This window comes from Lampris incognitus, chromosome 6 (assembly GCF_029633865.1).
Source record: "Lampris incognitus isolate fLamInc1 chromosome 6, fLamInc1.hap2, whole genome shotgun sequence".
Lineage (NCBI taxonomy): Eukaryota > Metazoa > Chordata > Actinopteri > Lampriformes > Lampridae > Lampris > Lampris incognitus.
Genome location: NC_079216.1, coordinates 6,145,078 through 6,173,040, shown reverse-complemented (window position 1 = coordinate 6,173,040; position 27,963 = coordinate 6,145,078). Strand labels below are relative to the sequence as shown.

The following is a 27,963-nucleotide window of genomic DNA, read 5'->3' as shown; positions in this document are numbered from 1 at the left end:
GAGTGAGTGCATGCGTGTCGTGTGTGTGTGTGTGTGAGAGTGAGTGCATGTGTGTGTGTGAGTGCATGTGTGTGTGTGTGTGTGTGAGAGTGAGTGCATGTGTGTGTGTGAGTGCATGTGTGTGTGTGTGTGTGTGAGAGTGAGTGCATGTGTGTGTGTGAGTGCATGTGTGTGTGTGTGTGTGTGTGAGAGTGAGTGCATGTGTGTGTGTGAGTGCATGTGTGTGTGAAAGTGAGTGAGTGCGTGTGTGTGTGTGAGAGAGTGAGTGCATGTGTGTGTGTGTGTGTGAGAGAGTGAGTGCATGTGTGTGTGTGAAAGTGAGTGAGTGTGTGTAAGTGTGTAAGTGTGTGTGTGAGTGTGTGTGAAAGTGAGTGAGTGTGTGTGTGTGCATGTGTGTGTGTATGTGAGTGTGTGTGTGTGAGTGTGTGTGTGTGTGTGAGTGTGAGTGTGTGTGTGTGTGTGAGTGTGTGTAAGAGTTTTTCAGATCATCTTGTAAGAGCTGATAAGGAGGCTGATCATAGGTGCAGATAAGGTGGTAGTATTTGAATGTGGACTCGGTCTCGTCCGGGTCTTGACAGCACGGTGATGTGGACTTGACCCAGTCTCAGACAGTGTAGACCTTTTCCAAGGCCAGTCGAGTACAAGACTATCATCCATTTACTGATTTATTTTTGAAGGATATCAAAATGTGTCGTCAGCGGGTCAGCGGGTGTGTTTACCTGCAGGTCAGTATCACATCTCACCACCAGGGTTAGTGGAGTGGTCACGTGGATGCCGTTATCCGAGTCCCAAAATCAGGGTTAGGTCTTAACTTATGTGTGCAAAGCCAATCGAAGATGCCTGTATGTCTGCCCACCTTTTAATGCTTGTATGTGTTACTGTGACTTCATGTGGATTTGGGGATGTGTGCATGTCCGGCTGAGACACAACAAGACAACAAACATGGCTGCCGGGCGCCCTGCTGCCAAAACACAACTGATGATGTCATCATGTGTTATGTTGTTCACTCATTTTTTTTTCTTCGGGGGGGGGGTGTTTCTCCCTTTATCTCCCTAATTGTACCCGGCCAAATACCCCACTCTTCCAAGCCGTCCCGGTCTCTGCTCCACCCCCTCTGCTGATCCGGGGAGGGCTGCAGACTACCACATGCCTCCTCCCATACATGTGGAGTCGCCAGCCGCTTCTTTTCACCTGACAGTGAGGAGTTTCACCAGGGGGACGTAGCGCGTGGAGGATCACGCTATTCCCCCCAGTTCCCCCGCCCCCGAACAAGCGCCCCGACTGACCAGAGGAGGCGCTAGTGCAGCGACCAGGACACATAGCCACATCCGGCTTCCCACCCGCAGATACGGACAGTTGTGTCTGTGGAGACGCCCGACCAAGCCGGAGGTAATACGGGGATTTGAACCACCGATCCCCGTGTTGGTAGGCAACGGAATAGACCGCCACACCAGCTGGACGCCCCTGTCACAGAAGGTTGACTCTGTTCATCTGGACACAGCCTCTTCAGTTTCAGCTGACTGCGGGTGTCCCCACCCTTATAAACAATACAGTGATTGCAGGTGTCCCCAATACAGTGCCTGCAGGTGTCCCCACCCTTATAAACAATACAGTGCCTGCAGGTGTCCCCACCCTTATAAACACTACAGTAACTTCAGGTGTCCCCACCCTTATAAACAATACAGTGCCTGCAGGTGTCCCCACCCTTATAAACAATACAGTGACTGCAGGTGTCCCCAATACAGTGCCTGCAGGTGTCCCCACCCTTATAAACAATACAGTGATTGCAGGGGTCCCCAATACAGTGCCTGCAGGTGTCCCCACCCTTATAAACAATACAGTAACTTCAGGTGTCCCCACCCTTATAAACAATACAGTGACTGCAGGTGTCCCCACCCTTATAAACAATACAGTGATTGCAGGTGTCCCACCCTTATAAACAATACAGTAACTTCAGGTGTCCCCACCCTTATAAACAATACAGTAACTTCAGGTGTCTCCACCCTTATAAACGATACAGTGACTTCAGGTGTCCCCACCCTTATAAACGATACAGTAACTTCAGGTGTCTCCACCCTTATAAACAATACAGTAACTTCAGGTGTCCCCACCCTTATAAACAATACAGTGATTGCAGGTGTCCCCAATACTGTGCCTGCAGGTGTCCCCACCCTTATAAACAATACAGTGACTGCAGGTGTCCCCACCCTTATAAACAATACAGTGATTGCAGGTGTCCCCAATACAGTGCCTGCAGGTGTCCCCACCCTCATAAACAATACAGTGATTGCAGGTGTCCCCAATACAGTGCCTGCAGGTGTCCCCACCCTTATAAACAATACAGTAACTTCAGGTGTCCCCAACCTTATAAACAATACAGTGACTGCAGGTGTCCCCACCCTTATAAACAATACAGTGATTGCAGGTGTCCCACCCTTATAAACAATACAGTAACTTCAGGTGTCCCCACCCTTATAAACAATACAGTAACTTCAGGTGTCTCCACCCTTATAAACGATACAGTGACTTCAGGTGTCCCCACCCTTATAAACGATACAGTAACTTCAGGTGTCTCCACCCTTATAAACGATACAGTTACTTCAGGTGTCCCCACCCTTATAAACGATACAGTAACTTCAGGTGTCTCCACCCTTATAAACGATACAGTAACTTCAGATGTCTCCATCCTTATAAACAATACAGTGATTGCAGGTGTCCCACCCTTATAAACAATACAGTAACTTCAGGTGTCCCCACCCTTATAAACAATACAGTGATTGCAGGTGTCCCCACCCTTATAAACAATACAGTAACTTCCGGTGTCCCCACCCTTATAAACAATACAGTAACTTCAGGTGTCCCCACCCTTATAAACAATACAGTGATTGCAGGTGTCCCCACCCTTATAAACAATACAGTGACTTCAGGTGTCCCCACCCTTATAAACAATACAGTGATTGCAGGTGTCCCCACCCTTATAAACAATACAGTAACTTCAGGTGTCCCCACCCTTATAAACAATACAGTAACTTCAGGTGTCTCCACCCTTATAAACGATACAGTGACTTCAGGTGTCCCTACCCTTATAAACGATACAGTAACTTCAGGTGTCTCCACCCTTATAAACGATACAGTAACTTCAGGTGTCTCCACCCTTATAAACGATACAGTAACTTCAGGTGTCCCCACCCTTATAAACGATACAGTAACTTCAGGTGTCTCCATCCTTATAAACAATACAGTGATTGCAGGTGTCCCACCCTTATAAACAATACAGTAACTTCAGGTGTCCCCACCCTTATAAACGATACAGTAACTTCAGGTGTCCCCACCCTTATAAACAATACAGTGACTTCAGGTGTCCCCACCCTTATAAACAATACAGTGACTTCAGGTGTCCCCACCCTTATAAACAATACAGCGACTGCAGGTATCCCCACCCTTATAAACAATACAGTGACTTCAGGTGTCCCCACCCTTATAAACAATACAGTGATTGCAGGTGTCCCCACCCTTATAAACAATACAGTAACTTCAGGTGTCCCCACCCTTATAAACAATACAGTAACTTCAGGTGTCCCCACCCTTATAAACAATACCGTGGCATAATGACCAGTTTTATATGCAAATACGGGCGTGCCCGTTAACTAGAGCTTCTACGGCCATGTGTACTGTTCACAGAGGGTTGGGGAATAGTTGCAATCACAGCATTGTAAGATGGTGATAGATGTACTCTTGCCCCCCCCCCCCCCCCCCAGTTCAGGGATGATCATTCCCCTTTTCACATAGATGGCCTCTTTAATAGATGGCCTCTTTAACTTCCTGTTCATCCCAGCGTTCCTCCCTATCAAGGTTGTGCACACCCTCATCCCTGAAAGAGTGGCCACTGGTCTGTAGATGGTGTAGACTGTGGAGTCCTGGTCTGAGGTTTTGGCTCTCCTGTGTTGTGTCGTCCTCTTGGCCAGCGTCTGTTTGATTTCCCCGATGTACAAGTCACTTGGGTGAACGTTGACGTGTTTCTCCCAGTGAACGTTGTGTCCAGATGAAGCGATTCAACCTTCCTCACCCGGATTACTGACCATGCATCAGGACTTCCTGTCCCGCCGTTGCTGTAGGCTGGGTGGCAGTGGTCTGAACCAAGGCCGACTATCTGTTTTGCTGAAACCAAGTCAGCCTCTCCACCCATGCTCCTATCATAAAACACAGACACAATGTCAGATGTGTCCAGGCCCGTCCAGGGTGTCTCCCCGCCTGCCACCCAGCGACTGCTGGGATAGGCTCCAGCATCCCCCCTGACCCTGGGTTGGATGGGCAGTTTGGATAATGGACGGCTGGATGGACAATGTCAAGTGTCCGAATCCCTTCTGGAGAGTCCCAAGAAACATGTGTGTGACCTCCAACCTGTTGACAGCCCCTCCGGCACCGATTTGTTTTACTTCATGTTTTGGTACCATGGAAGGAGGAGTAAGATACCTCCTTTTTAATTCCGGTGGAATTCTCCCCATGGTGACTTTATGTCCCACTCGTCTTCCCGTAATCGTTATTTAGAGAACTTCTCATGGGACCTGGTGGTCACGTGAGGGTGGTCCACTCCTTACGTGGCTTTAAATCATATCTATGAAAACCTGTCGAGAATAAACCCAATCGAACCTGTAATTGTTTAAGTGAATTTAAGTCCCAGCGTCTAATTTAGCTGTCAGGAAGTCCACCTTCCTCTCCCTCTTCATCACTCTTGGTATTGTTGAAGGTGTTTCTCTCACACGCTCAGGCTGCAGCTTGTCCGTTCATGCCCCCCCCCCAATTGTACCCGGCCAATTACCCCACTCTCCCGAGCCGTCCAGGTCGCTGCTCCAGTGTTCACCCTAATACAACCCCCAACTGGGTGGCACGGTGGCCCAGTGGTTGGCGCTGTGGCCGCACAGCAAGAAGGTCCTGGGTTCGAACCTCGGGGTTGTCCAACCTTGAGGGGTCATCCAACCTTGAGGGGTCATCCAACCTTGAGGGGTCATCCCAGGTCGTCCTCTGTGTGGAGTTTTCATGTTCTCCCCGTGTCTGCGGTGGGTTTTCTCCGGGTGCTCCGGTTTCCCCCACCATCAAAAAGACATGCATGTTAGGGTTAGTACTGCTGTCTGTGCCCCTGAGCAAGGCAATGGAAAGAAGAACTGGAGTTGGTCCCCGGGTGCTGCGGCTGCCCACTGCCCCTAGCTACAAAGCTAGGATGGCTTTCCCCCCGGGGATTAATAAAGTATATCAAGACCAAAATCCAAAACACATTTACTTATGTGGGGGGTGGATTGTGTGTATGGGTGGAGGGTGTTGTAGTTAAATCTTTGTTGTACTGGAGATGTTGTTCATTTATCCCCAGGTTACTGAGTTATTAAAATCCAGAAAGACATTGATGGGAAAACGTTGTGGAACGCAGCAGCCAAAGGGCACACACACACACACACACACACACTGCCTTGGCTGCCATATTTTTTGGTGGCCCGTATCAATTTCTCCGGTGTTTCGTTTCTGTCAGTCGTGTGTCCGACAGCAGACACCGCGGTGGACGTCAAACATCGGCCCAGCGATCGGCAGCAGGAATAATGTCCCTCCGGTGACTTTCCTCTGTCGGCGGCCATATTGACCTCGTGACTCTGACTGCCTTTTCAGAGGGTGATGGTGGTATTTTGGATGTGGGACCTGCCCCTCCCCCTCCCCCTTCTGACTGGGAGTGGCCTGTCTTCTGAGATATGTGAGATGAGGCGCGGTCTCCTGACAGCTCATTAATGAGGCTGTTCGCTGTTTGCCCAGCGTACAGGCCTCATGTTGAACGGGGGGACGTAACACTGAGACGCAATGAATCACAATCAGAAACACTTTATTTGTCATTTCCTTTTGTGCACTTGCGCACATGAAACGAAACGAAACATCATTTCCCCCCAGCCCACAGCAACATATGGGCTAGCAGTTAGCTTAGCCCGCCACGCTTCTGCGTCCTGTCAGACTGCCCTCGGTGTTTCCTCTTTGGGCGCAGTTCGGGTCAGGGCCGTGGCCCTTGGGCCCACAGGGCGCAGCAGACCAAGTTCTCCCAGCCAATCCAACGCCAGCTCTCCCAGCCAGACACCTTTGACACACCTCCCCGCGCTCCACACGACGACACTAAAAACACAGTCAAGGCTAGGCAAGGCCGCTGCCAGACCGCCCTCGGTGTTATCGGAACTGCTGGTCTGCATGGGCTAGCAGTTAGCTTAGCCTGCCCCGCTTCTGCGTCCCGTCAGACCACCCTCGTTGTTATCGGAACTGCTGGTCTGCATGGGCTAGCAGTTAGCTTAGCCTGCCCCGCTTCTGCGTCCCGTCAGACCACCCTCGTTGTTATCGGAACTGCTGGTCTGCATGGGCTAGCAATTAGCTTAGCCTGCCCTGCTTCTGCGCCTTGTCAGACCGCCTTCAGTGTTATCGGAACTGCTGGTCTGCATGGGCTAGCAGTTAGCTTAGCCTTCCCTGCTTCTGAGTCTTGTCAGACCACCCTCTGTGTTATTGGAACTGCCGGTCTGCATGGGCTAGCAGATAGCTTAGCCTGCCCTGCTTCTGAGTCTTGTCAGACCACCCTCTGTGTTATTGGAACTGCCGGTCTGCATGGGCTAGCAGATAGCTTAGCCTGCCCTGCTTCTGCGCCTTGTCAGACCGCCTTCAGTGTTATCAGAACTGCTGGTCTGCATGGGCTAGCAGTTAGCTTAGCCTGCCCTGCTTCTGCGCCTTGTCAGACCGCCTTCAGTGTTATCAGAACTGCCGGTCTGCATGGGCTAGCAGTTAGCTTAGCCTGCCCTGCTTCTGAGTCTTGTCAGACCGCCTTCAGTGTTATCAGAACTGCCGGTCTGCATGGGCTAGCAGTTAGCTTAGCCTGCCCTGCTTCTGAGTCTTGTCAGACCACCCTCTGTGTTATTGGAACTGCCGGTCTGCATGGGCTAGCAGATAGCTTAGCCTGCCCCGCTTCTGCGTCCCGTCAGACCGCCCTCAGTGTTATCGGAACTGCCGGTCTGCATGGGCTAGCAGTTAGCTTAGCCTGCCCCGCTTTCTTTCATTGAAATCATTGAAATGAAATGATTTAATTCTTGTTGTGTATTTCTTGTCTGAGGACACGAAGCGCTTTTCAAGGCAATGACTGTATCACATGTCCAGGGTGGGACTTGAACCCTGTACAGCAGGCGGTATCGGTGCCATGCTTGGTGCCGACGCTGCCAGAACACCAGGCGCTGCAGCGGCTCAGCTACAGCGCTGGAAACTGCATACTGATGATGTTTTGTCGATGTTATTTATACGACATCAAAAAATAACTTGTAACTTACATAACCAGACGGTGATGCTTTAAATTACTGGACATTCATTATGCAGGAATAACAAATGACATGTAATGAGTAAAATAGTAACAAGTAGATGTAGGAGGAGTAAAATAGGAATAAAACAGGAGCTCATCTACACCTCCAGTTTTATCATTATAACACACTTCAATATAAAGTGAATATAAAGTAAATATAAAGTGAATATAAAGTAAATGTAAGGTGAATATAAAGTAAATATAAAATGAATATAAAGTAAATATAAAGTAAATATAAAGTGAATATAAAGTAAATGTAAGGTGAATATAAAGTAAATATAAAATGAATATAAAGTGAATATAAAGTAAATGTAAGGTGAATATAAAGTAAATATAAAATGAATATAAAGTAAATATAAAGTAAATATAAAGTGAATATAAAGTAAATGTAAAGTGACTATAAAGTGAATATAAAGTAAATATAAAATGAATACAAAGTTTAGTTTATTGTTTATTTGACAGAGACAACGCACAATTTTTTGCACCAGAGTTAGCCAGCAGCTAATTTGCATCTGCAGTCCCTGGGAATATAAAGTGAATATAAAGTAAATAGAAGAGAATATAAAGTGAATATAAAGTGGATATAAGAGAATATAAAGTGAATATAAAGTAAATATAAAATGAATATAAAGTGAATATAAAGTAAATATAAAGTGAATATAAAGTAAATATGAGAATATAAAGTGAATTTAAGAGAATATAAAGTAAATATAAAGTAAATATAACAGAATATAAAGTGAATATAAAGTGAATATAACAGAATACAAAGTGAATATAAAGTAAATATAAAGTGAATATAAAGTAAATGTAAAGTGACTATAAAGTGAATATAAAGTAAATATAAAATGAATATAAAGTGAATATAAAGTAAATATAAAGTGAATATAAAGTAAATATGAGAATATAAAGTGAATATAAAGTGAATTTAAGAGAATATAAAGTAAATATAAAGTAAATATAACAGAATATAAAGTGAATATAAAGTGAATATAACAGAATACAAAGTGAATATAAAGTAAATATAAAGTGAATATAAAGTAAATATAAAGTGAATATAAAGTAAATGTAAAGTGACTATAAAGTGAATATAAAGTAAATATAAAATGAATACAAAGTTTAGTTTATTGTTTATTTGACAGGGACAACGCACAATTTTTTGCACCAGAGTTAGCCAGCAGCTAATTTGCATCTGCAGTCCCTGGGAATATAAAGTGAATATAAAGTAAATAGAAGAGAATATAAAGTGAATATAAAGTGGATATAAGAGAATATAAAGTGAATATAAAGTAAATATAAAATGAATATAAAGTGAATATAAAGTAAATATAAAGTGAATATAAAGTGAATATAAAGTAAATATGAGAATATAAAGTGAATTTAAGAGAATATAAAGTGAATATAAAGTAAATATAACAGAATATAAAGTGAATATAAAGTGAATATAACAGAATACAAAGTGAATATAAAGTGAATATAAAGTAAATATAAAATTAATATAAAGTAAATATAAAGTAAATGTAAGAGAATATAAAGTGAATATAAGAGAATATAAAGTGAATATAAAGTGAATATAAAGTAAATATAAAGTGAATATAAAGTTAAGTTTATTTTTTATTTGATAGGGACAACGCACAATTTTTTGCACCAGAGTTAGCCGGCAGCTAATTTGCATCTGCAGTCCCTGGGAATATAAAGTAAATATGAAGTAACTATAAGAGAATATAAAGCTAATATAAAGTAAATATAAAATGAATATAAAGTAGATATAAAGTGAATATAAAGTAAATATAAGAGAATATAAAGTGAATATAAAGTAAATATAAAATGAATATAAAGTGAATATAAAGTAAATATAAAGTGAATATAAAGTAAATATAAAGTGAATGTAAAGTGAATATAAAGTAAATATAAGAGAATATAAAGTGAATATAAAGTGAATTCAAGAGAATATAAAGTGAATGTAAAGTGAATATAAAGTAAATATAAGAGAATATAAAGTAAATATAAAGTGAATACTGACTGTAGTACTAATGTTACTCAGCAGGACATCTAGTATTCTTACAGTACACATAATTACTATTTACCCCTGTGACACAAAGGATGGAACTGATGTGTGTGTTTATCCCATACAGTTATATTTAACAGACATTATGATGACAAGGAAGCAGACTGGAGATGCAGAAAAGACCCTGTTGTGCTCACATCACAGTCTGAGTACAGCAGGTGTACTCAGACATTAGTGGGTTATTCCTGCATGATTGAATGACCTGTCATTTAAAGTGTTACCCATAATACTTTTGTCATGATAAGAGACTGTAGGCCACTGGAGGTTTGTGTGTGTGTGTGTGTGTGTGTGCGCACGCGCATGCATGCGTGTACATGCATACATACAGTGCATCCGGAAAGTATTCACACCCCTTCACTTTCCCCATATTTTGTTATGCTACAGCCTTATTCCAAAATGGATTAAATTCCTTTTTTTCCTCATCAATCTGCACACAATACCCCATAATGACAAAGCGAAAAAAGGTTTTGTAGAAATTTTTGCAAATTTATTAGAAATACAAAACTGAAATATTGCATGTACATAAGTATTCACACCCTTTACTCAGTACTTGGTTGAGGCACCCTTGGCAGCGATTACAGCCTCAAGTCTTCTTGGGTACGAAGCTACAAGCTTGGCACACCTATATTTGGGGTATTTCTCCCATTCTTCTCTGCAGATCCTCTCCAGCTCTGTAAGGTTAGATGGGGAGCGTCGCTGCACAGCTATTTTCAGGTCTTTCCAGAGATGTTCAATGGGGTTCAAGTCTGGGCTCTGGCTGGGCCACTCAAGGACATTCATAGACTTGTCCCGAAGCCACTCCTTCGTTGTCTTGGCTGTGTGCTTAGGGTCGTTGTCGTGTTGAAAGGTAAACCTTCGCCCCAGTCTGAGGTCCTGAGCGCTCTGGAGCAGGTTTTCATCAAGGATCTCTCTGTACTTTGCTCCATTCATCTTTCCCTCGATCCTGACTAGTCTCCCAGTTCCTGCCGCTGAAAAACATCCCCACAGCATGATGCTGCCACCACCATGCTTCACTGCAGGGATGGTATTAGCAAGGTGATGAGAGGTGCCTGGTTTCCTCCAGACGTGACGTTTGGCATTCAGTCCAAAGAGTTCAATCTTGGTTTCATCAGACCAGAGAATCTTGTTTCTCATGGTCTGAGAGTCCTTTAGGTGCTTTCTGGCAAACTCCAAGCGGGCTGTCATGTGCCTTTTACTGAGCAGAGACTTCCATCTGGCCACTCTACCATAAAGGCCTGATTGGTGGAGTGCTGCAGAGATGGTTGTCCTTCTGGAAGGTTCTCTCATCTCCACAGAGGAATGCTGGAGCTCTGTCAGAGTGACCATCGGGTTCTTGGTCACCTCCCTGACCAAGGCCCTTCTCCCCCGATTGCTCAGTTTGGCTGGGCGGCCAGCTGTATGACGAGTCCTGGTGGATTCAAACTTCTTCCATTTACGAATGATGGAGACCACTGTGCTCTCCGGGACCTTCAAAGCTGTAGACATTTTTTGTACCCTTCCCCAGATCTGTGCCTCGATACAATCCTGTCTCAGAGGTCCACAGACAATTCCTTTGACTTCATGGCTTGGTTTCTGCTCTGACATGCACTGTCAACAGTGGGACCTTATATAGACAGGTGTGTGCCTTTCCAAATCATGTCCAGTCCATTGAATTTACTAGATGTGGACACCAATCAAGATGTAGAAACATCTCAAGGATGATCAGTGGAAACAGGATGAACCTGAGCTGTGTCATAGCAAAGGGTGTGAATACTTACTATGTACATGCAATATTTCAGTTTGTTTATTTTTAATAAATTTGCAAAAATATCTACAAAACCTTTTTCGCTTTGTCATTATGGTGTATTGTGTGTAGATTGATGAGAAAAAAAAGGAATTTAATCCATTTTAGAATAAGGCTGTAACATAACAACATGTGGGGAAAGTGAAGGGGTGTGAATACTTTCCGGATGCACTGTATGTGTGTATGCATGTGCCAATGTGTGTGCGTGAGTGTGCATTTTTGTGTGTCTGTGTGTGTGCATTTGTGTGTAAATGTGGGTGTATGTGTGTGAGTGTGTGTGTGTGCATGTGCGCATTTGTGTGTGTGTGCACGTGTGGGTTTGTGTGTATGCATGTCTGTATGTGCCTATGTGTGTGTGTGTGTGTGTGTGTGTGTGTGTTTGAGAATGCATATCGGCTCCATAGTACACATAGTGAAAGTAGACGTGAGGGTTGACACGTGCAGTGTGACAGTGTGTAGTGTCATGCAGTGTGAGTGTGTAGAGTCATGCAGTGGGACAGTGTGTAGTGTCATGCAGTGTGAGTGTGTAGTGTTATGCAGTGTGACAGTGTTTAGTGTCATGCAGTGTGAGTGTGTAGTGTCATGCAGTGTGACAGTGTTTAGTGTCATGCAGTGTGAGTGTGTAGTGTTATGCTGTGTGACCGTGTGTAGTGTCATGCAGTGGGACAGTGTGTAGTGTCATGCAGGGTGAAAGTGTGTAGTGTCATGCAGTGGGATAGTGTGTAGTGTGACAGTGTGTAGTGTCATGCAGTGTGACAGTGTGTAGTGTCATGCAGTGGGACATTGTGTAGTGTCATGCAGTGGAACAGTGTAGTGTCATGCAGTGGGACGGTGTGTAGTGTCATGCAGTTGGACAGTGTAGCGTCATGCACTGTGACGGTGTGTAGTGTCATGCAGTTGGACAGTGTAGCGTCATGCAGTGTGACAGTGTGTAGCGTCATGCAGTGGGACAGTGTAGCGTCATGCAGTGGGACGGTGTGTAGTGTCATGCAGTGTGACAGTGTGTAGTGTCATGCAGTTGGACAGTGTAGCGTCATGCACTGTGACGGTGTGTAGTGTCATGCAGTGGGACAGTGTGTAGTGTCATGCAGTGTGAAAGTGTGTAGCGTCATGCAGTGGGACAGTGTAGTGTCATGCAGTGGGACGGTGTGTAGTGTCATGCAGTGGGACAGTGTAGCGTCATGCAGTGTGACAGTGTGTAGCGTCATGCAGTGGGACAGTGTAGTGTCATGCAGTGGGACGGTGTGTAGTGTCATGCAGTGGGACGGTGTGTAGTGTCATGCAGTGGGACAGTGTAGCGTCATGCAGTGTGACAGTGTGTAGTGTCATGCAGTGGGACGGTGTGTAGTGTCATGCAGTGGGACGGTGTGTAGTGTCATGCAGTGGGACAGTGTAGCGTCATGCAGTGGGATAGTGTGTAGTGTCATGCAGTGGGACAGTGTAGTGTCATGCAGTGGGACGGTGAGTAGTGTCATGCAGTGTGACAGTGTGTAGTGTCATGCAGTGGGACAGTGTAGTGTCATGCAGTGTGACAGTGTGTAGCATCATGCAGTGTGACAGTGTGTAGTGTCATGCAGTGGGACAGTGTAGCGTCATGCAGTGTGACGGTGTGTAGTGTCATGCAGTGGGACGGTGTAGTGTCATGCAGTGGGACAGTGTGTAGTGTCATGCAGTGTGACAGTGTGTAGTGTCATGCAGTGGGACAGTGTAGCGTCATGCAGTGTGACAGTGTGTAGTGTCATGCAGTGGGACAGTGTGTAGTGTCATGCAGTGTGACAGTGTGTAGTGTCATGCAGTGGGACAGTGTAGCGTCATGCAGTGTGACGGTGTGTAGTGTCATGCAGTGGGACAGTGTAGCGTCATGCAGTGTGACGGTGTGTAGTGTCATGCAGTGGGACAGTGTAGTGTCATGCAGTGGGACAGTGTGTAGTGTCATGCAGTAAGACAGTGTGTAGTGTCATGCAGTGGGACAGTGTAGCGTCATGCAGTGTGACGGTGTGTAGTGTCATGCAGTGGGACAGTGTAGTGTCATGCAGTGGGACAGTGTGTAGCGTCATGCAGTGTGACAGTGTGTAGTGTCATGCAGTGGGACAGTGTAGCGTCATGCAGTGTGACGGTGTGTAGGCTCATGCAGTGGGACATTGCGTAGTGTCATGCAGTGGGACAGTGTGTAGTGTCATGCAGTGTGACAGTGTGTAGTGTCATGCAGTGGGACAGTGTAGCGTCATGCAGTGTGACGGTGTGTAGGCTCATGCAGTGGGACAGTGTAGCGTCATGCAGTGTGACAGTGTGTAGTGTCATGCAGTGTGACAGTGTGTAGTGTCATGCAGTGTGACAGTGTGTAGTGTCATGCAGTGGGACAGTGTGTAGCGTCATGCAGTGGGACATTGTGTAGTGTCATGCAGTGGGACAGTGTGTAGTGTCATGCAGTGGGACGGTGTGTAGTGTCATGCAGTGGGACAGTGTGTAGTGTCATGCAGTGTGACAGTGTGTAGTGTCATGCAGTGGGACAGTGTGTAGTGTCATGCAGTGGGACAGTGTAGTGTCATGCAGTGGGACGGTGAGTAGTGTCATGCAGTGTGACAGTGTGTAGTGTCATGCAGTGGGACAGTGTAGCGTCATGCAGTGTGACAGTGTGTAGCGTCATGCAGTGTGACAGTGTGTAGTGTCATGCAGTGGGACAGTGTAGCGTCATGCAGTGTGACGGTGTGTAGTGTCATGCAGTGGGACAGTGTAGTGTCATGCAGTGGGACAGTGTGTAGTGTCATGCAGTGTGACAGTGTGTAGTGTCATGCAGTGGGACAGTGTGTAGTGTCATGCAGTGTGACAGTGTGTAGTGTCATGCAGTGGGACATTGTGTAGTGTCATGCAGTGGGACATTGTGTAGTGTCATGCAGTGGGATAGTGTGTAGTGTCATGCTGTGTGACAGTGTAGTGTCATGCAGTGGGATAGTGTTTAGTGTCATGCAGTGGGATAGTGTGTAGTGTCATGCAGTGTGACAGTGTGTAGTGTCATGCAGTGTGACAGTGTGTAGTGTCATGCAGTGTGACAGTGTGTAGTGTCATGCAGTGGGACAGTGTGTAGTGTCATGCAGTGGGACAGTGTAGTGTCATGCAGTGGGATAGTGTGTAGTGTCATGCAGTGTGACGGTGTGTAGTGTCATGCAGTGGGACAGTGTAGCGTCATGCAGTGTGACGGTGTGTAGTGTCATGCAGTGGGACAGTGTAGTGTCATGCAGTGGGACAGTGTGTAGTGTCATGCAGTGTGACAGTGTGTAGTGTCATGCAGTGTGACAGTGTGTAGTGTCATGCAGTGTGACAGTGTGTAGTGTCATGCAGTGGGACATTGCGTAGTGTCATGCAGTGGGACATTGTGTAGTGTCATGCAGTGGGATAGTGTGTAGTGTCATGCAGTGGGACGGTGTGTAGTGTCATGCTGTGGGACAGTGTGTAGTGTCATGCAGTGGGACAGTGTGTAGTGTCATGCTGTGTGACAGTGTAGTGTCATGCAGTGGGATAGTGTTTAGTGTCATGCAGTGGGATAGTGTGTAGCGTCATGCAGTGTGACAGTGTGTAGTGTCATGCAGTGGGACAGTGTGTAGTGTCATGCAGTGGGATAGTGTGTAGTGTCATGCAGTGTGACAGTGTGTAGTGTCATGCAGTGGGATAGTGTGTAGCGTCATGCAGTGTGACAGTGTGTAGTGTCATGCAGTGGGACATTGTGTAGTGTCATGCAGTGGGATAGTGTGTAGTGTCATGCAGTGTGACAGTGTGTAATGTCATGCAGTGGGACATTGTGTAGTGTCATGCAGTGGGATAGTGTGTAGTGTCATGCTGTGTGACAGTGTAGTGTCATGCAGTGGGATAGTGTTTAGTGTCATGCAGTGGGATAGTGTGTAGTGTCATGCAGTGGGATAGTGTGTAGTGTCATGCAGTGTGACAGTGTGTAATGTCATGCAGTGGGACATTGTGTAGTGTCATGCAGTGGGATAGTGTGTAGTGTCATGCTGTGTGACAGTGTAGTGTCATGCAGTGGGATAGTGTTTAGTGTCATGCAGTGGGATAGTGTGTAGTGTCATGCAGTGTGACAGTGTGTAGTGTCATGCAGTGTGACAGTGTGTAGTGTCATGCAGTGGGACATTGTGTAGTGTCATGCAGTGGGATAGTGTGTAGTGTCATGCAGTGTGACAGTGTGTAGTGTCATGCAGTGTGACAGTGTGTAGTGTCATGCAGTGGGACATTGTGTAGTGTCATGCAGTGGGATAGTGTGTAGAAACCCTCTGAATCCTGTGACTGTCAACCTGAGCAGGATGTGTTCATGTCTTTCTGCCTGTCAAACTCATAAAAACCTCACTTTGTGTAGTTAACAGCTTATCGATGCAACAGTAGGGACACGTTAATGCGTTGTCGCCTGTTACTTCAGCATCTGTTACCAGAGACACACACACCCGGGCCCGCTGCACCCGAACTCACACTCTGCACCGTTCCCTGGGATGGAAGAAGAAGTGGCAGTGGATGATGAGTCGATTGATGAAGTCGAATCAGGAGACTAATGTTCATTCATGGTCAAGGACTTGTGTGGGGGTTTTTTTGGGGGGGGTGCGGGACGTGGTCAGAGCTCTCGTCTGGTCTGGTCTCGTGGAGGTACTTGTGTGTGCTTTTTGGGGGGGGGGTGCGGGACGTGGTCAGAGCTCTCGTCTGGTCTGGTCTCGTGGAGGTACTTGTGTGTGCTTTTTGGGGGGGGGTGCGGGACGTGGTCAGAGCTCTCGTCTCGTGGAGGTACTTGTGTGCTTTTGGGGGGGGGGTGCGGGACGTGGTCAGAGCTCTCGTCTCGTGGAGGTACTTGTGTGTTTTTTTGGGGGGGGGGTGCGGGACGTGGTCAGAGCTCTCGTCTCGTGGAGGTACTTGTGTGTTTTTTTGGGGGGGGGGTGCGGGACATGGTCAGAGCTCTCGTCTCGTGGAGGTACTTGTGTGTTTTTTTGGGGGGGGTGTGGGACGTGGTCAGAGCTCTCGTCTGGTCTGGTCTCGTGGAGGTACTTGTGTGCTTTTTGGGGGGGGGGTGCGGGACGTGGTCAGAGCTCTCGTCTGGTCTGGTCTCGTGGAGGTACTTGTGTGTTTTTTGGGGGGGGGTGTGGGACGTGGTCAGAGCTCTCGTCTGGTCTGGTCTGGTCTGGTCTCGTGGAGGTACTTGTGTGCTTTTTTGGGGGGGTGAGGGACGTGGTCAGAGCTCTCATCTCATGGAGGTACTTCTGTGTTTTTTTTGGGGGGGGGTGCAGGACGTGGTCAGAGCTCTCGCCTGGTCTGGTCTGGTCTGGTCTCGTGGAGGTACTTGTGTGCTTTTGGGGGGGGGGGGGTGCGGGACGTGGTCAGAGCTCTCGCCTGGTCTCGTCTCGCCGAGGCCGTGATTGCGAGGAAATGTGGAACGCTTTCTTTAATCCCCCGAGGATTAAAGAAATACGCATTTAGGGGCTCAAACAATCGGCCGGCGGAGTGCAGCGCCTGATAAACACTGAGCGCTTCAGGAGCTGCAGCCCTGGAAGGAAAATAACATGCAACGAATGGCACGGCTCGGCCCCGCACTCCGCATGTGTGTGTGTTTGTGTGTGTGTGTGTGTGTGTGTGTTTGTGTGTTTGTGTGTGTGTGCGCCGACCAAGCTAACCTCACAGCTGAAACTTAATTTCTCCTCCTTTGCTCCTCCAGACGACACTGGTTTCTAGACACACGAGGGACGTTAAGTCGGCCCTGCGAGCTCTTTATCTTCCCGCTGCTCCTTCATTCGTTCATCGGGTGACCCCGTCTCCACAACTTCCGAACCACTTCAACAGGTTCAACTCTTTAAAGCGGGGCTGGAATCAGTAACCAGATTAATTTCCCGGTCTAAACACATTGAAGACGTCGTAATGAAACATTCATCAATATGAACTTTAATTTTAAAAAATTTACTGGATCATCACCCACGCCTTTTTCTCCCCAATTGCAACTGGCCAATTACCCCACTCTTCTGAGCCGTCCCGGTCTCTGCTCCACCTCCTCTGCCGATCCGGGGAGGGCTGCAGACTACAACAGGCCTCCTCCCATACATGTGGAGTCACCAGCCCCTTCTTTTCACCTGACAGTGAGGAGTTTCGCCAGGGGGACGTTGCGCGTGGGAGGATCACGACCAACCAGAGGAAGGCGCTGGTGCAGCGTCCAGGACACATACCCACATCCGGCTCCCCACCCCCGCAGACACGGTCAGTTTTGTCTGTAGGGACGGCCGACCAAGCCGGAGGTAACATGGGGATTCGAACCGGCGATCCGCGTGTTGGTAGGCAAAGGGAATAGACCGCTACGCTACCTGGACGCCCCCCCATAAAACCGTTTTTTTTCTTCCATCAATATAAACTTTAATTTTCAAATGACATCAGTATTTGATTTCAGTCCAACTTTGTAGAATCCACAGCACGTTAAAGTTACAAAGTATGTCGGGGTGATCTGGAGCTATCAGGACGTGGCCCCTCTGATGTACGACTTGTACTGCACCGCCATGCTAAACGGTAAAATTCATCCACATTAAAGCAACAATTTTGTAATCAGTCAGACCAACTGGCCGTGTCTGCGGGTGGGAAGCCGGATGTGGGTATGTGTCCTGGTCGCTGCACTAGCGCCTCCTCTGGTCGGTCGGGGTGCCTGTTCGGGTTGGGAGGGGGAACCGGGGTAACAGCGTGATCCTCCCACGCGGTACGTTTCCCCCTGGTGAAACTCCTCACTGTCAGGTGAAAAGAAGCGGCCGGCGACTCCACATGTATGGGAGGAGGCACGCGGTAGTCTGCAGCCCTCCCCGGCTCTGCAGAGGGGGTGGAGCAGCGACCGGGACCGCTCGGAAGAGTGGGGTAACTGGCCAAGTAAAAAAAAAAAGAAAAAAAAAGTAAAGTTAAATAAAAAATGTTGTAATCAAAAGTTAAACTGAAAACTGTCTGTTCCATTCTTATGTTTCCATGGTAACACATTGTAACCATTATAATAGTTATTATCGTTGCTGACATAATCAGCGTTGTCCGGTGGAGGTCCGGTTACTGCTGCTCTGCCGGGGGTCATTTGGTTGAATCGGGGGTTTGTGGGTTTTAACCCAAAGTGACCTAATATGGAGGGAGCTCGGACTCGGACGCAGCCGCCGTCAGCGAGGCGTAACCGATCCCTGTGTTAATTCACACAGACATGTGCTGCTGATGGAAAAATGAATGTGTTTAAGAGGTGGGGCTGGGTCAGCCCTGTGTGGGTCTGTGTGTGTGTGTGTGTGTGTGTGTGTGTGTGTGTTCCTGCAAGAGAGAGTGACAGATCTCTTCAGTCTTTCACCACAGTGTGAGAGTGGCGTGTGACTCACCCTGCAGTTGTGTGTGTGTGTGTGTGTGAGTGTGTGTGTGTGTCGTAACAGATGTCTACCGTGCATGGCAGGGAAAGCAGCTTTTCAGAAACTTCACACAAAATCATTCGGAGAATATTTTATCTCGTCCGTTGGCGCGCACATCTCTGGACGTTTGTACAGTCACACACACGGATGAGCCAAAACATTATGACCACCTGCCAACATGCTGTTGGTCCTCCGTGTGCCACCAAGACAGCGCCGACCCGTTGAGCCACAAGACCTCTGAAGGTGTCCTGTGGTATCTGGCAGCAAAACATTAGCAGCAGATCCTTTAAGTCATGTACGTTGTGCGGTGGAGCCGCTCTGGATCGGACTTGTCGGTCCAGCACATCCCACGGATGCTCAGTCGGATCGAGATCTGGAGAATTCGGAGGCCAGGGCAACACCGTAAACACGTCATCATGTCCCTCAAACCATTCCTGAACGATGTGTGCAGTGTGGCAGGGTGCGTTATCCTGCAGAAAGAGGCCACTGCCCTCAGGGAATATACACTTGCCATGAAGGGGTGCACCTGGTCTGCAACCATGTTTAGGTTGGTGGCACGGGTCACATTGACTTCCACGTGAATGACCCGACCCAGGGTTTTCCCAGCCGAACATTGTCCAGGGCATCACACTGCCTCCGCAGGCTTGTTGTCTTCCCCACAGTGCATCCTGGTGCCGTCTCTTCCCCAGGTAAACAGCACACACATCCATGTGATCTAAAATAAAATGGAACTTAGCGGACAAGGCGACCTTCTTCTACCGCTCCAAGGTCCAGTTCCGATGCTTGCGTGCCCATCGTAAGTGCTTTTGGTAGTGGACAGGGGTCATCACGGGCAGTCTGGTCGGTCTGCGGCTATGCAGCCCCATACACAGCAGGGTGCAATGCATTGTGTGTTGTGACAAATTCCTCCCGTAACCATCATTTACATTTTCTGTGACTTGGGCCACTGTAAACCCTCTGTCGGTTCGGACCAGATGGGATGATGAGCCATAGGCGCCCAACATCTTGTCGCCGGGTTGTGGTGTGTCCCTCCTCAGACCACTGTCGGTAGGTACTCACCACTGCTGACCAGGAGCAGCCCACAAGCCTTTCCCTTTCAGAGATCCTCTGACCCAGTCATGTGGCCATAAGAATTTGGCCCTTGTCAAAGTCGCTCAGGTCTTCACTCCTGCCCATTTCTCCTGCGTCCAACACTTGGCTACGAGAACTGATTGTTAGCTTACCGTCTAATGTACCCAGACCTTGACATGTGCCCTTGTTTGGAGATGATCGACGTTATTCGATTCACCTGTGAGTGGTCATAATGTTTTGGCTCAACAGTGTGTTCCTTCAGCTGTGCACCGTTTCCATCGTTACCACCAAAGCACCGAGGCTGAGAAAAGCCACACGACCATGGCCCCGCTTCGAGCCTTGGACCCCCGTAACTGGAGCCCCTGGGTGGGGGCGAGAGGGCAAGGGGAAGGGGGGTTGGAGGAACGAGCCCAAGATTTACTGTGGGCGTAAAGACGTATTCTATAAACATTGACACACACACCAGCCGCCTGATCGCTCTGCCGCCCCCCAGCCCCCCTAGTCACAAGCCCCGGTGGTGTGTCTGCTGTGAGCCTGGCCCCTGGGGATCGCATGGCCGGTTGCTCCACCTGCTCCGCCAATGTGACCTATCTGTCAACATAGGCAGCACGGGGAGCCAGTCCCGCTATAAGCCCCAGGTGCCAGACGACGTTATACATTTTTTGGCCCTTTTCCACTGCATGGTACTGGCTGGACTCATCTCAACTCTACTCGCTTTCTTTTTTCTTTGTGGTTTTCTAATGGGGAGAAGTTGGGACTAGCACCCGGTACCAGGTACCTTTTTTGGTACCACCTCCATCGAGGTTCCAAGCGAGCTGAGCCTATACCAGAAGTCGATACTAAAGAAAACACTGCAGACCACTAATTGGGTCAGAGAGAATCATCACTGAGTCATCACTAGAGTCATCACTAGAGTCATCACTAGAGCCATCACTAGAGCCATCACTAGAGCCATCACTAGAGTCATCACTAGAGCCATCACTAGAGTCATCACTAGAGCCATCACTAGAGTCATCACTAGAGCCATCACTAGAGTCATCACTAGAGCCATCACTAGAGCCATCACTAGAGCCACCACTAGAGCCATCACTAGAGCCACCACTAGAGTCATCACTAGAGTCATCACTAGAGCCATCACTAGAGCCATCACTAGAGTCATCACTAGAGTGATCATTGCTCGACATGGGACGTCCTGCACAAACCGGTCATTTTCAAAAAGCCAAGCTACATTACTTGATTAAATGGCTCTGTGCATACCTGTAGTCCACTGACTTCCGGTTTCTACTGCAGTGGTCGTACCAGTTTCCTGTTCCATCCACAATTATGAGGACGAGGATGCTCATCCTCATAATTGTGGCCATAACTTGATATGTGCAACTTGAAACTTTTCCCCCGTGTGCTGGTAGGTGCAGGTGAACGTTTGTGGACGGTTCTGTGCATGTTGTTGACACTTATCCATGGTAAATCTTGCAGGCGTCGTGAAAAATATGCCGTTGTCAGTAGCATGCACCAACAAACAGGAAGCTGGTATGACCGCTGCAGTAGAAACCGGAAGTCAGTGGATTACAGTCATGCACGGAGTCAAACGAAGAGGTACAGACATTCTTCTGTTTGGCTGCCGAAGAAAGGATCTGGCACAAGCCACACCCTCCGTAACCCTCCATATCCTCCATCATTCCGGTGTATGTCACGTTGAAGATGATGTCGTGGCAGTTTCTCACGGTGTCGCTTTATGGCAACCAGCTGCACTGAGGGGGGGGGGGGGACCATCCGCAGCGGAAAACAAAATGCAGAAAACTACCTGGTGTCAAAAGCGGGCAGAGTCGAGCCGAGTCGAGCCGGTACCATGCAGTGGAAAAGGGCCAGTATACTCGTGGGGTCCCGGGCGGAGAGAGAGATCCGGCTAGTTGCATATACATGGACGTGAACTGTAAACTCACTAAGTGATATACTTACAACCTGCTGCGGTGCCGTTGACATGCTTGACAGTGGAGCTCCTACTCACAGAGATGGCCGACGTCCAAACCGGCGTGATGTTTTGTGTTGTGTTCATCGTCTGGCGTCGGTCCAGGAGGCCAGGCCCCACAGCGATGACACGGTTCTGTTTCCTTCAGCTGCAATGTCTTTTTTGTCAGCCTTTCATGGGGCTATTTTTTAGTTTTACCACTCAGCACCCTCACCATGTCACCGTCAACACCTCTGAGACCTTATTCATGTTGTTTTTTTGTGTTATTTTTAGTGGTTTTAGATAAATCATTTGTAGTACCTCAATCCTGTGTAACTTGGCTTGTCTCATACTTTGAGACAAGCCAAGTTGTACCAGTTTGCCACCGTGTGCACTTGTGTGTATGTTGGTGCATACAATCTGTGCACTAGACAAATGTGTGTGTGTGTGTGTGTGTGTGTGTGTGTGTGTGTGTGTGTGTGTGTGTGTGTGTGCACATATTTACACATATATGGCACACATGTACACTCACAAATCACACAAGTTTTAAGTTTTGGATAGTTGGCAGAGACCATTCAAAGTGAAATACAATGAAACACACAAAACTGTTTATTTAGATTTGTACACACACACACACACACACACACACACACACACACACACACACACGCACACACACACACACACACACACACAAACACACACCTCTGCAGTTTGCAGTTAACTGATGCTGTCACCAAGATCTGATAAGCTAGCTAGTAGCTCTTAGCGAGCTTCCACCTGAGCAGTTGTACAGGCTGTCATAGAATATGTGCCTACCTAGCTTGGGCGCGGTGGCCCAGGGGTTAGCGCTGTTGCCTCGCAGCAAGAAGGTCCTGGGGTTGAACCTCAGGCCGTCCCAGCTCCAGTCTGTGTGGGGCTTGCATGTTCTCCCCACGTCTGCGTGTGTTTCCTCCAGGTGCTCCGGTCCCCCCCCCCCATCAGCAAAAAGACATGCATGTGGGCATCCGAGTAGTGCAGCGGTCTATTCCGTTGCCTACCAACACGGGGATCGCCGGTTCGAATCCCCGTGTTACCTCCGGCTTGCTCGGACGTCCCTACAGACACAATTGGCCGTGTCTGTGGGTGGGAAGCCAGATGTGGGTATTTGTCCTGGTCGCTGCACTAGCGCCTCCTCTGGTCGGTCGGGGCACCTGTTCGGGGGGGGTAGTGTGATCCTCCCCTGTGCTACGTCCCCCTGGTGAAACTCCTCCCTGTCAGGTGAAAAGAAGCGGCTGGCGACTCCACATGTATGGGAGGAGGCATGTGGTGGTCTGCAGCCCTCCCCGGATCAGCAGAGGGGGGTGGAGCAGAGACCGGGACGGCTCGGAAGAGTGGGGTAACCGGCCAAGTACAGTTGGGGAGAAAACAAGAAAAAAAGATGTGCACGTTAGGGTTACTACTCCATTGCCTTGCTCAGGGGCACAGGCAGGAGGATTAACCTTAACATGCATGTCTTTTCGATGGTGGGAGGAAACCGGAGCACCTGGAGGAAAGCCACGCAGACAGGGGGAGAACATGCAGGCTCCACACAGAAAGGACCTGGGACGGCCCGGGGTTCGAATCCAGGACCTTCTTGCTGCGAGGCAACAGTAATAACCACTACTACCGCGCCGCCCTGAAGAATAAGAATACGTTGAACAAATAAAATGGCTTCTTTCTTCTTCTTCTTCTTCTTCATCATCAAGCTGTTTATGTAAGGGTAGGACTTCATGCTGAAGAGCGCCCACCTTCAACATGGAGTGCGGCTGGTTGTTTTGTGGGTGTTGGGGTGTCTTTCGATTGTCTCAGAGCTTCTCATGAGTTCAAATGAATCAGAGTCACGTGAACTTGAGTGCGTGTCAGGTTGAACCGGGTCTCCTCTGGTGTCCTTACAGGAAGGAACGAGCTGATCGCGCGGTACATCAAGCTCCGCACGGGGAAGACACGCACCAGGAAGCAGGTGAGCCGCATTACGCCGTTGTGGGTCAACACGGACAAACACAATGCTGTTGATTGTGTATTGATTGTTTTATAGATGTTGGTTTGAAATGTATTTCTTACAAGTCATGCGGTGTTACAGTTAATATGGCCGACAGAAACGGTAGAACCCAACAATAAAAAGGAGTGCAGGACGGGCGTCCAGGTAGCGTAGTGGTGTGTTCCATTGCCTACCAACATGGGGATCGCCGGTTCGAATCCCAGTGCTATTTTGGCTTGGTCGGGCGTCCCTACAGACACAATTGGCCGTGTGGGTATGAGTGCTGGTCGCTGCGCTAGCGCCTCCTCTGGTCAGTCGGGGCACCTGTCAGGTGAAAAGAAGCAGCTGGCGACTCCACATGTATGGGAGGAGGCATGTGGTAGTCTGCAGCCCTCCCCGGATGGGCAGAGGGGGTGGAGCAGCGACCGGGACGGCTCGGAAGAGTGGGGTAATTAGACAGGTACAACTTGGGAGAAAAGGGGGGGGGGGGGCATCCAAAAAAAAAACTAGTGCAGGAATAGGAGACGTCACAAAACAGAAGGTGGTGACGGCTTTACAGGACTAATGCTGTGCACAGACCAGGACGGTGCGTCCCGCCACTGAGCGGTCCTGTGACAGTGTTCAGGCCACTCAGATTGTGAATTACTGCTTCAGACCAATTCGATTATGACTGCAATGGCAATAAAGTGTGGGGGCAAATGTGCAGTACTGAAGACCTGTGGCGTTCAGAAATCTGACATGCTGGGTTTAGGACGGGAGGTGAAAGGTCATACGCCCACCCAACTCTGGAATAAATTACAATTCTATTACAATTCTAGTCGCTTTTCATTTTTTAGCCGCCAAATGCATTTTCGTGGTATTTCATGACATCAAACCGACAGACAGCGTTCCCTCCCCCAAGCAAGCGTTGGAACGTTCCTGCAGAGTTCCGAGATCTTACTCCATACCTGTTGTTTCCATCAGGTCTTTTTTTTTATTTGGAACAACAAGATTCACATAAAATACGTTGAATGTATGGAAACACCACAAGCGTGAATAGTAGAAATACAGCTTCTACCTCTTCTGCCTCCACACACACACACACACACACACACACACACACACACACACACACACACACACACACACACACACACACACACACACACACACACAGAGTCGGGTGAAAAGCGCTTGAGTGGAGGCCCTGATTTAGGGCCGGGGCCCGACACACAGATGCTATGGGATCAGATATCGGTGTTGTTTTTTTCACCACCTCACAGAGCCGGGGCTCGTTAGACAGGGAGAGAAGCCGGCAGGGAATACAGAGGTCTGGATGGGAGAGAGGGGGAGAGAAAGGGAGAGGGGGGGGGGAGGCAGGGGGACGAGAGGGAGAGAGAGAGAGCGATAGAGGGAGAGAGGGAATGAGAGAGCGAGAAAGAGGGAGATAGAAGGACCGAGAGAGTGAGAGAGCGATAGAGGGAGAGAGAGTGAGGGAGAGAACGGTAGTGGGGGAGAGAGAAAGATAGAGAGAGAGAGAGAGATCGGGCGAAAGAGAGTGAGAGAGAGATAGAGGAAAGAGAGAGAGGGAGAGAGCGAGAGCAAGAGAGTGAGAGAGAGATAGAGGAAAGAGAGAGAGGGAGAGAGCGAGAGCAAGAGAAGGGAGAGAGAGGAGGAGAGAGAAAGAGGGAGAGAGCGAGCAAGAGAGGTAGAGGGAGAGAGCGAGCGCTAGAGAGCAACAGAGGGGGGGGGGAGAGAGAAAGCGGGAGAGAGTGAGAGAGAGATAGAGGAAAGAGAGAGAGCAAGAGAGGGGAGAGAGAGAGGAGGAGAGAGAGAAAGAGGGAGAGCGCGAGCAAGAGAGATAGAGGGAGAGAGCGAGCGCTAGAGAGCAACAGAGGGGGAGAGAGGGAGAGAGCGAGCAAGAGAGATAGAGGGAGAGAGCGAGCGCTAGAGAGCAAGAGAGGGGGAGAGAGGGAGAGAGCTAGCAAGAGAGATAGAGGGAGAGAGCGAGCGCTAGAGAGCAACAGAGTGGGAGAGAGAGAGAGAGAGAGAGAGAGAGAGAGAGGGAGATGTGGTGGCAGAAGGATTTGGAACCCTAAACCCCTGTGTGGTATCTGGTCGGCATGGGGCTCATTTGCAGGCAGTAAGAGATGTGTAGAGAAAGGGTCATAGGTGGGTTGGGAATTGAAAGTGTGTATGTGTGGTGGTGGTGGTGGTGGGGTTACGCAGGATGGACATCAGGATGTGACGGAGGTGGGACACGTCACCATTAGGGACCATATTCACACTCTTAATTACATTTTCATGGTGTAAGAGTCTTGTGTTGTAGCTTTAGTGTTGTGGTTTTGATGCCATATTAATCCCAGAAGGGGATTTTGTTTTCCAGATGAAACCAAATCCATATTCTCCCTATACTGTAAGAAGGTCAGGACCTCTGCTGTCCCAGCTGCTGTGCATTTTGTCCGGTTTCACTGGTGGAATTTATTGGAGCTTTGTAGCATCTGACAGTGATGGACAACTGCTCTTATATGATGTCTGTATCTATCAACAGAATCCTTTAAAGAATGATTCTGGTTTCTTTTTACAAACTGGGTCTTATTTTTGGGGTTTTTTACCATCATACGTATCAGTTATGATATTATTTTACTCACCGGCTTCATTTAGTAGGCTTTGGACACAGGACCACCGCTGGACTCGGCTTTGCAACGGTGTATTATGGGACAAGTGAACATGTCCTTTAAACAACAACCCCCGCCCCCAGTGTCTCAGTCAGACTGCGGGACAAGTGAACAGGAGGGTCAGACATGTTTCCACAAGTCCAATTTAATCCAGTTATATAAACCACATATTTAGAAGTGAAGGTTAAGAGTGGTGATGTGGGGGGGGGGGGGCGTCCGGGTAGCGCGGAGTAACCTACTTGTGTTGGTAGGCTACTCCATTGCCTACCAACACAGGCATCGCCGGTTTGAATCCCCGTCTTACCCCCGGCTTGGTCGGGCATCCCCACAGACACAATTGGCTGTGTCTGTGGTTGGGAAGCTGGATGCGGGTGTGTGTCCTGGTCGCTACACCGGCGCCTCCTCTGGTTGGTCGGGGCGCCTGTTCGGGGGGGGGGGACTGGGGGGAATGGCGTGATCCTCCCACGCGCTACATCCCCCTGGTGAAACTCCTCACTGTCAAAGAAGTGGCTGGCGACTCCACATGTATCAGAGGAGGCATGTGGTAGTCTGCAGCCCTCCTCGGATCGGCAGAGGGGGTGGAGCAGCAACCCGGACGGCTCAGAGGAGTGGGGTAATTGGCCAAGTACAACTGGAGAGAAAAAGAGGGGAAAAAAGCCACACAAAAAAAGTTATGATGTGAGATGTCCCATATGATCGATGGTGGAGGACATGGCTGACCTACTTTCTGGTTCAGCCTGCAGGAAGTAGCAGCCTATACATACCGTAGTGTGGTAACCATCCATAAACTAGCCGGCCAGCACCATAGAGAAGTCACACAGTCTGACTGAGACACTGGGGGCGGGGGTTGTTGTTTAAAGGACATGTTCACTTGTCCCATAATACACCGTTGCAAAGCTGAGTCCAGCGGTGGTCCATGTCCAACATCTGCTGAATGAAGCCGGTGAGTAAAATGACATCATAACTGATATGTATGATGGAAAACAACTACAAGATTAAGACCCGGGTTGTAAAAACCTGGCCAGAATCATCCTTGAACCCCATGGTGCTGGTTTCTTTCTGTACTAGTTTAAGTATTCAGAACCAAATAAATGAAACTTGTTGTTTTATTTCACCTCGTTTGTTTGTGTCCTCCAGGTGTCCAGTCACATCCAAGTGCTTGCCCGACGGAAGGCCAGAGAGATTCAGGTGAAGCTGAAGGTACGCTATGTGAGTCATCCACCACACTCTTGCTCTCATTGAACCACATCTCCACCTACCCACCCATCCATCCATCTATGTATCTATCTATCCTTTATACCTGCTCAATCAAATTGAGGGTTGAGAAGGACTGCAGTATATTCCAGCATGCACAAACCATTTATTTACAAACCATTGACAGTTTAGGGACTCCAGCTAACCCAAAATACATCTCAGTCAGAGTCAGCGGTCTATTCCGTTGCCTACCAACACGGGGATCACCAGTTCGAATCCCTGTGTTACCTCCGGCTTGGTTGGGCGTCCCTACAGACATAATTGGCCGTGTCTGCGGGGGGGGCTGGATGTGGGTATGTGTCCTGGTCGCTGAACTAGCGCCTCCCCTGGTCAGTCAGGGCCTCTGTTCTGGGGGGGGGGGACTGGGTGTGTAGCGCATGATCGTCCCACGCGCTACTTCCCTCTGGTGAAACTCCTCACTGTCAGGTGAAAAGAAGC

The 27,963-nt window shown here is 48.5% G+C and overlaps 1 protein-coding gene across 1 annotated transcript in view; it reads left to right on the top strand.

Moving 5' to 3' along the window:
- The window catches only part of LOC130113615 (transcriptional enhancer factor TEF-3-like), a 67,009-nt gene that overhangs the window by 18,689 nt on the left and 20,357 nt on the right, over nucleotides 1-27,963 (top strand). Inside the window, exon 3 of the mRNA XM_056281161.1 lies at nucleotides 27,409-27,480. Coding sequence (XP_056137136.1) covers nucleotides 27,409-27,480 — 72 coding nt within the window. The remainder of the gene's footprint in view (nucleotides 1-27,408; nucleotides 27,481-27,963) is intronic.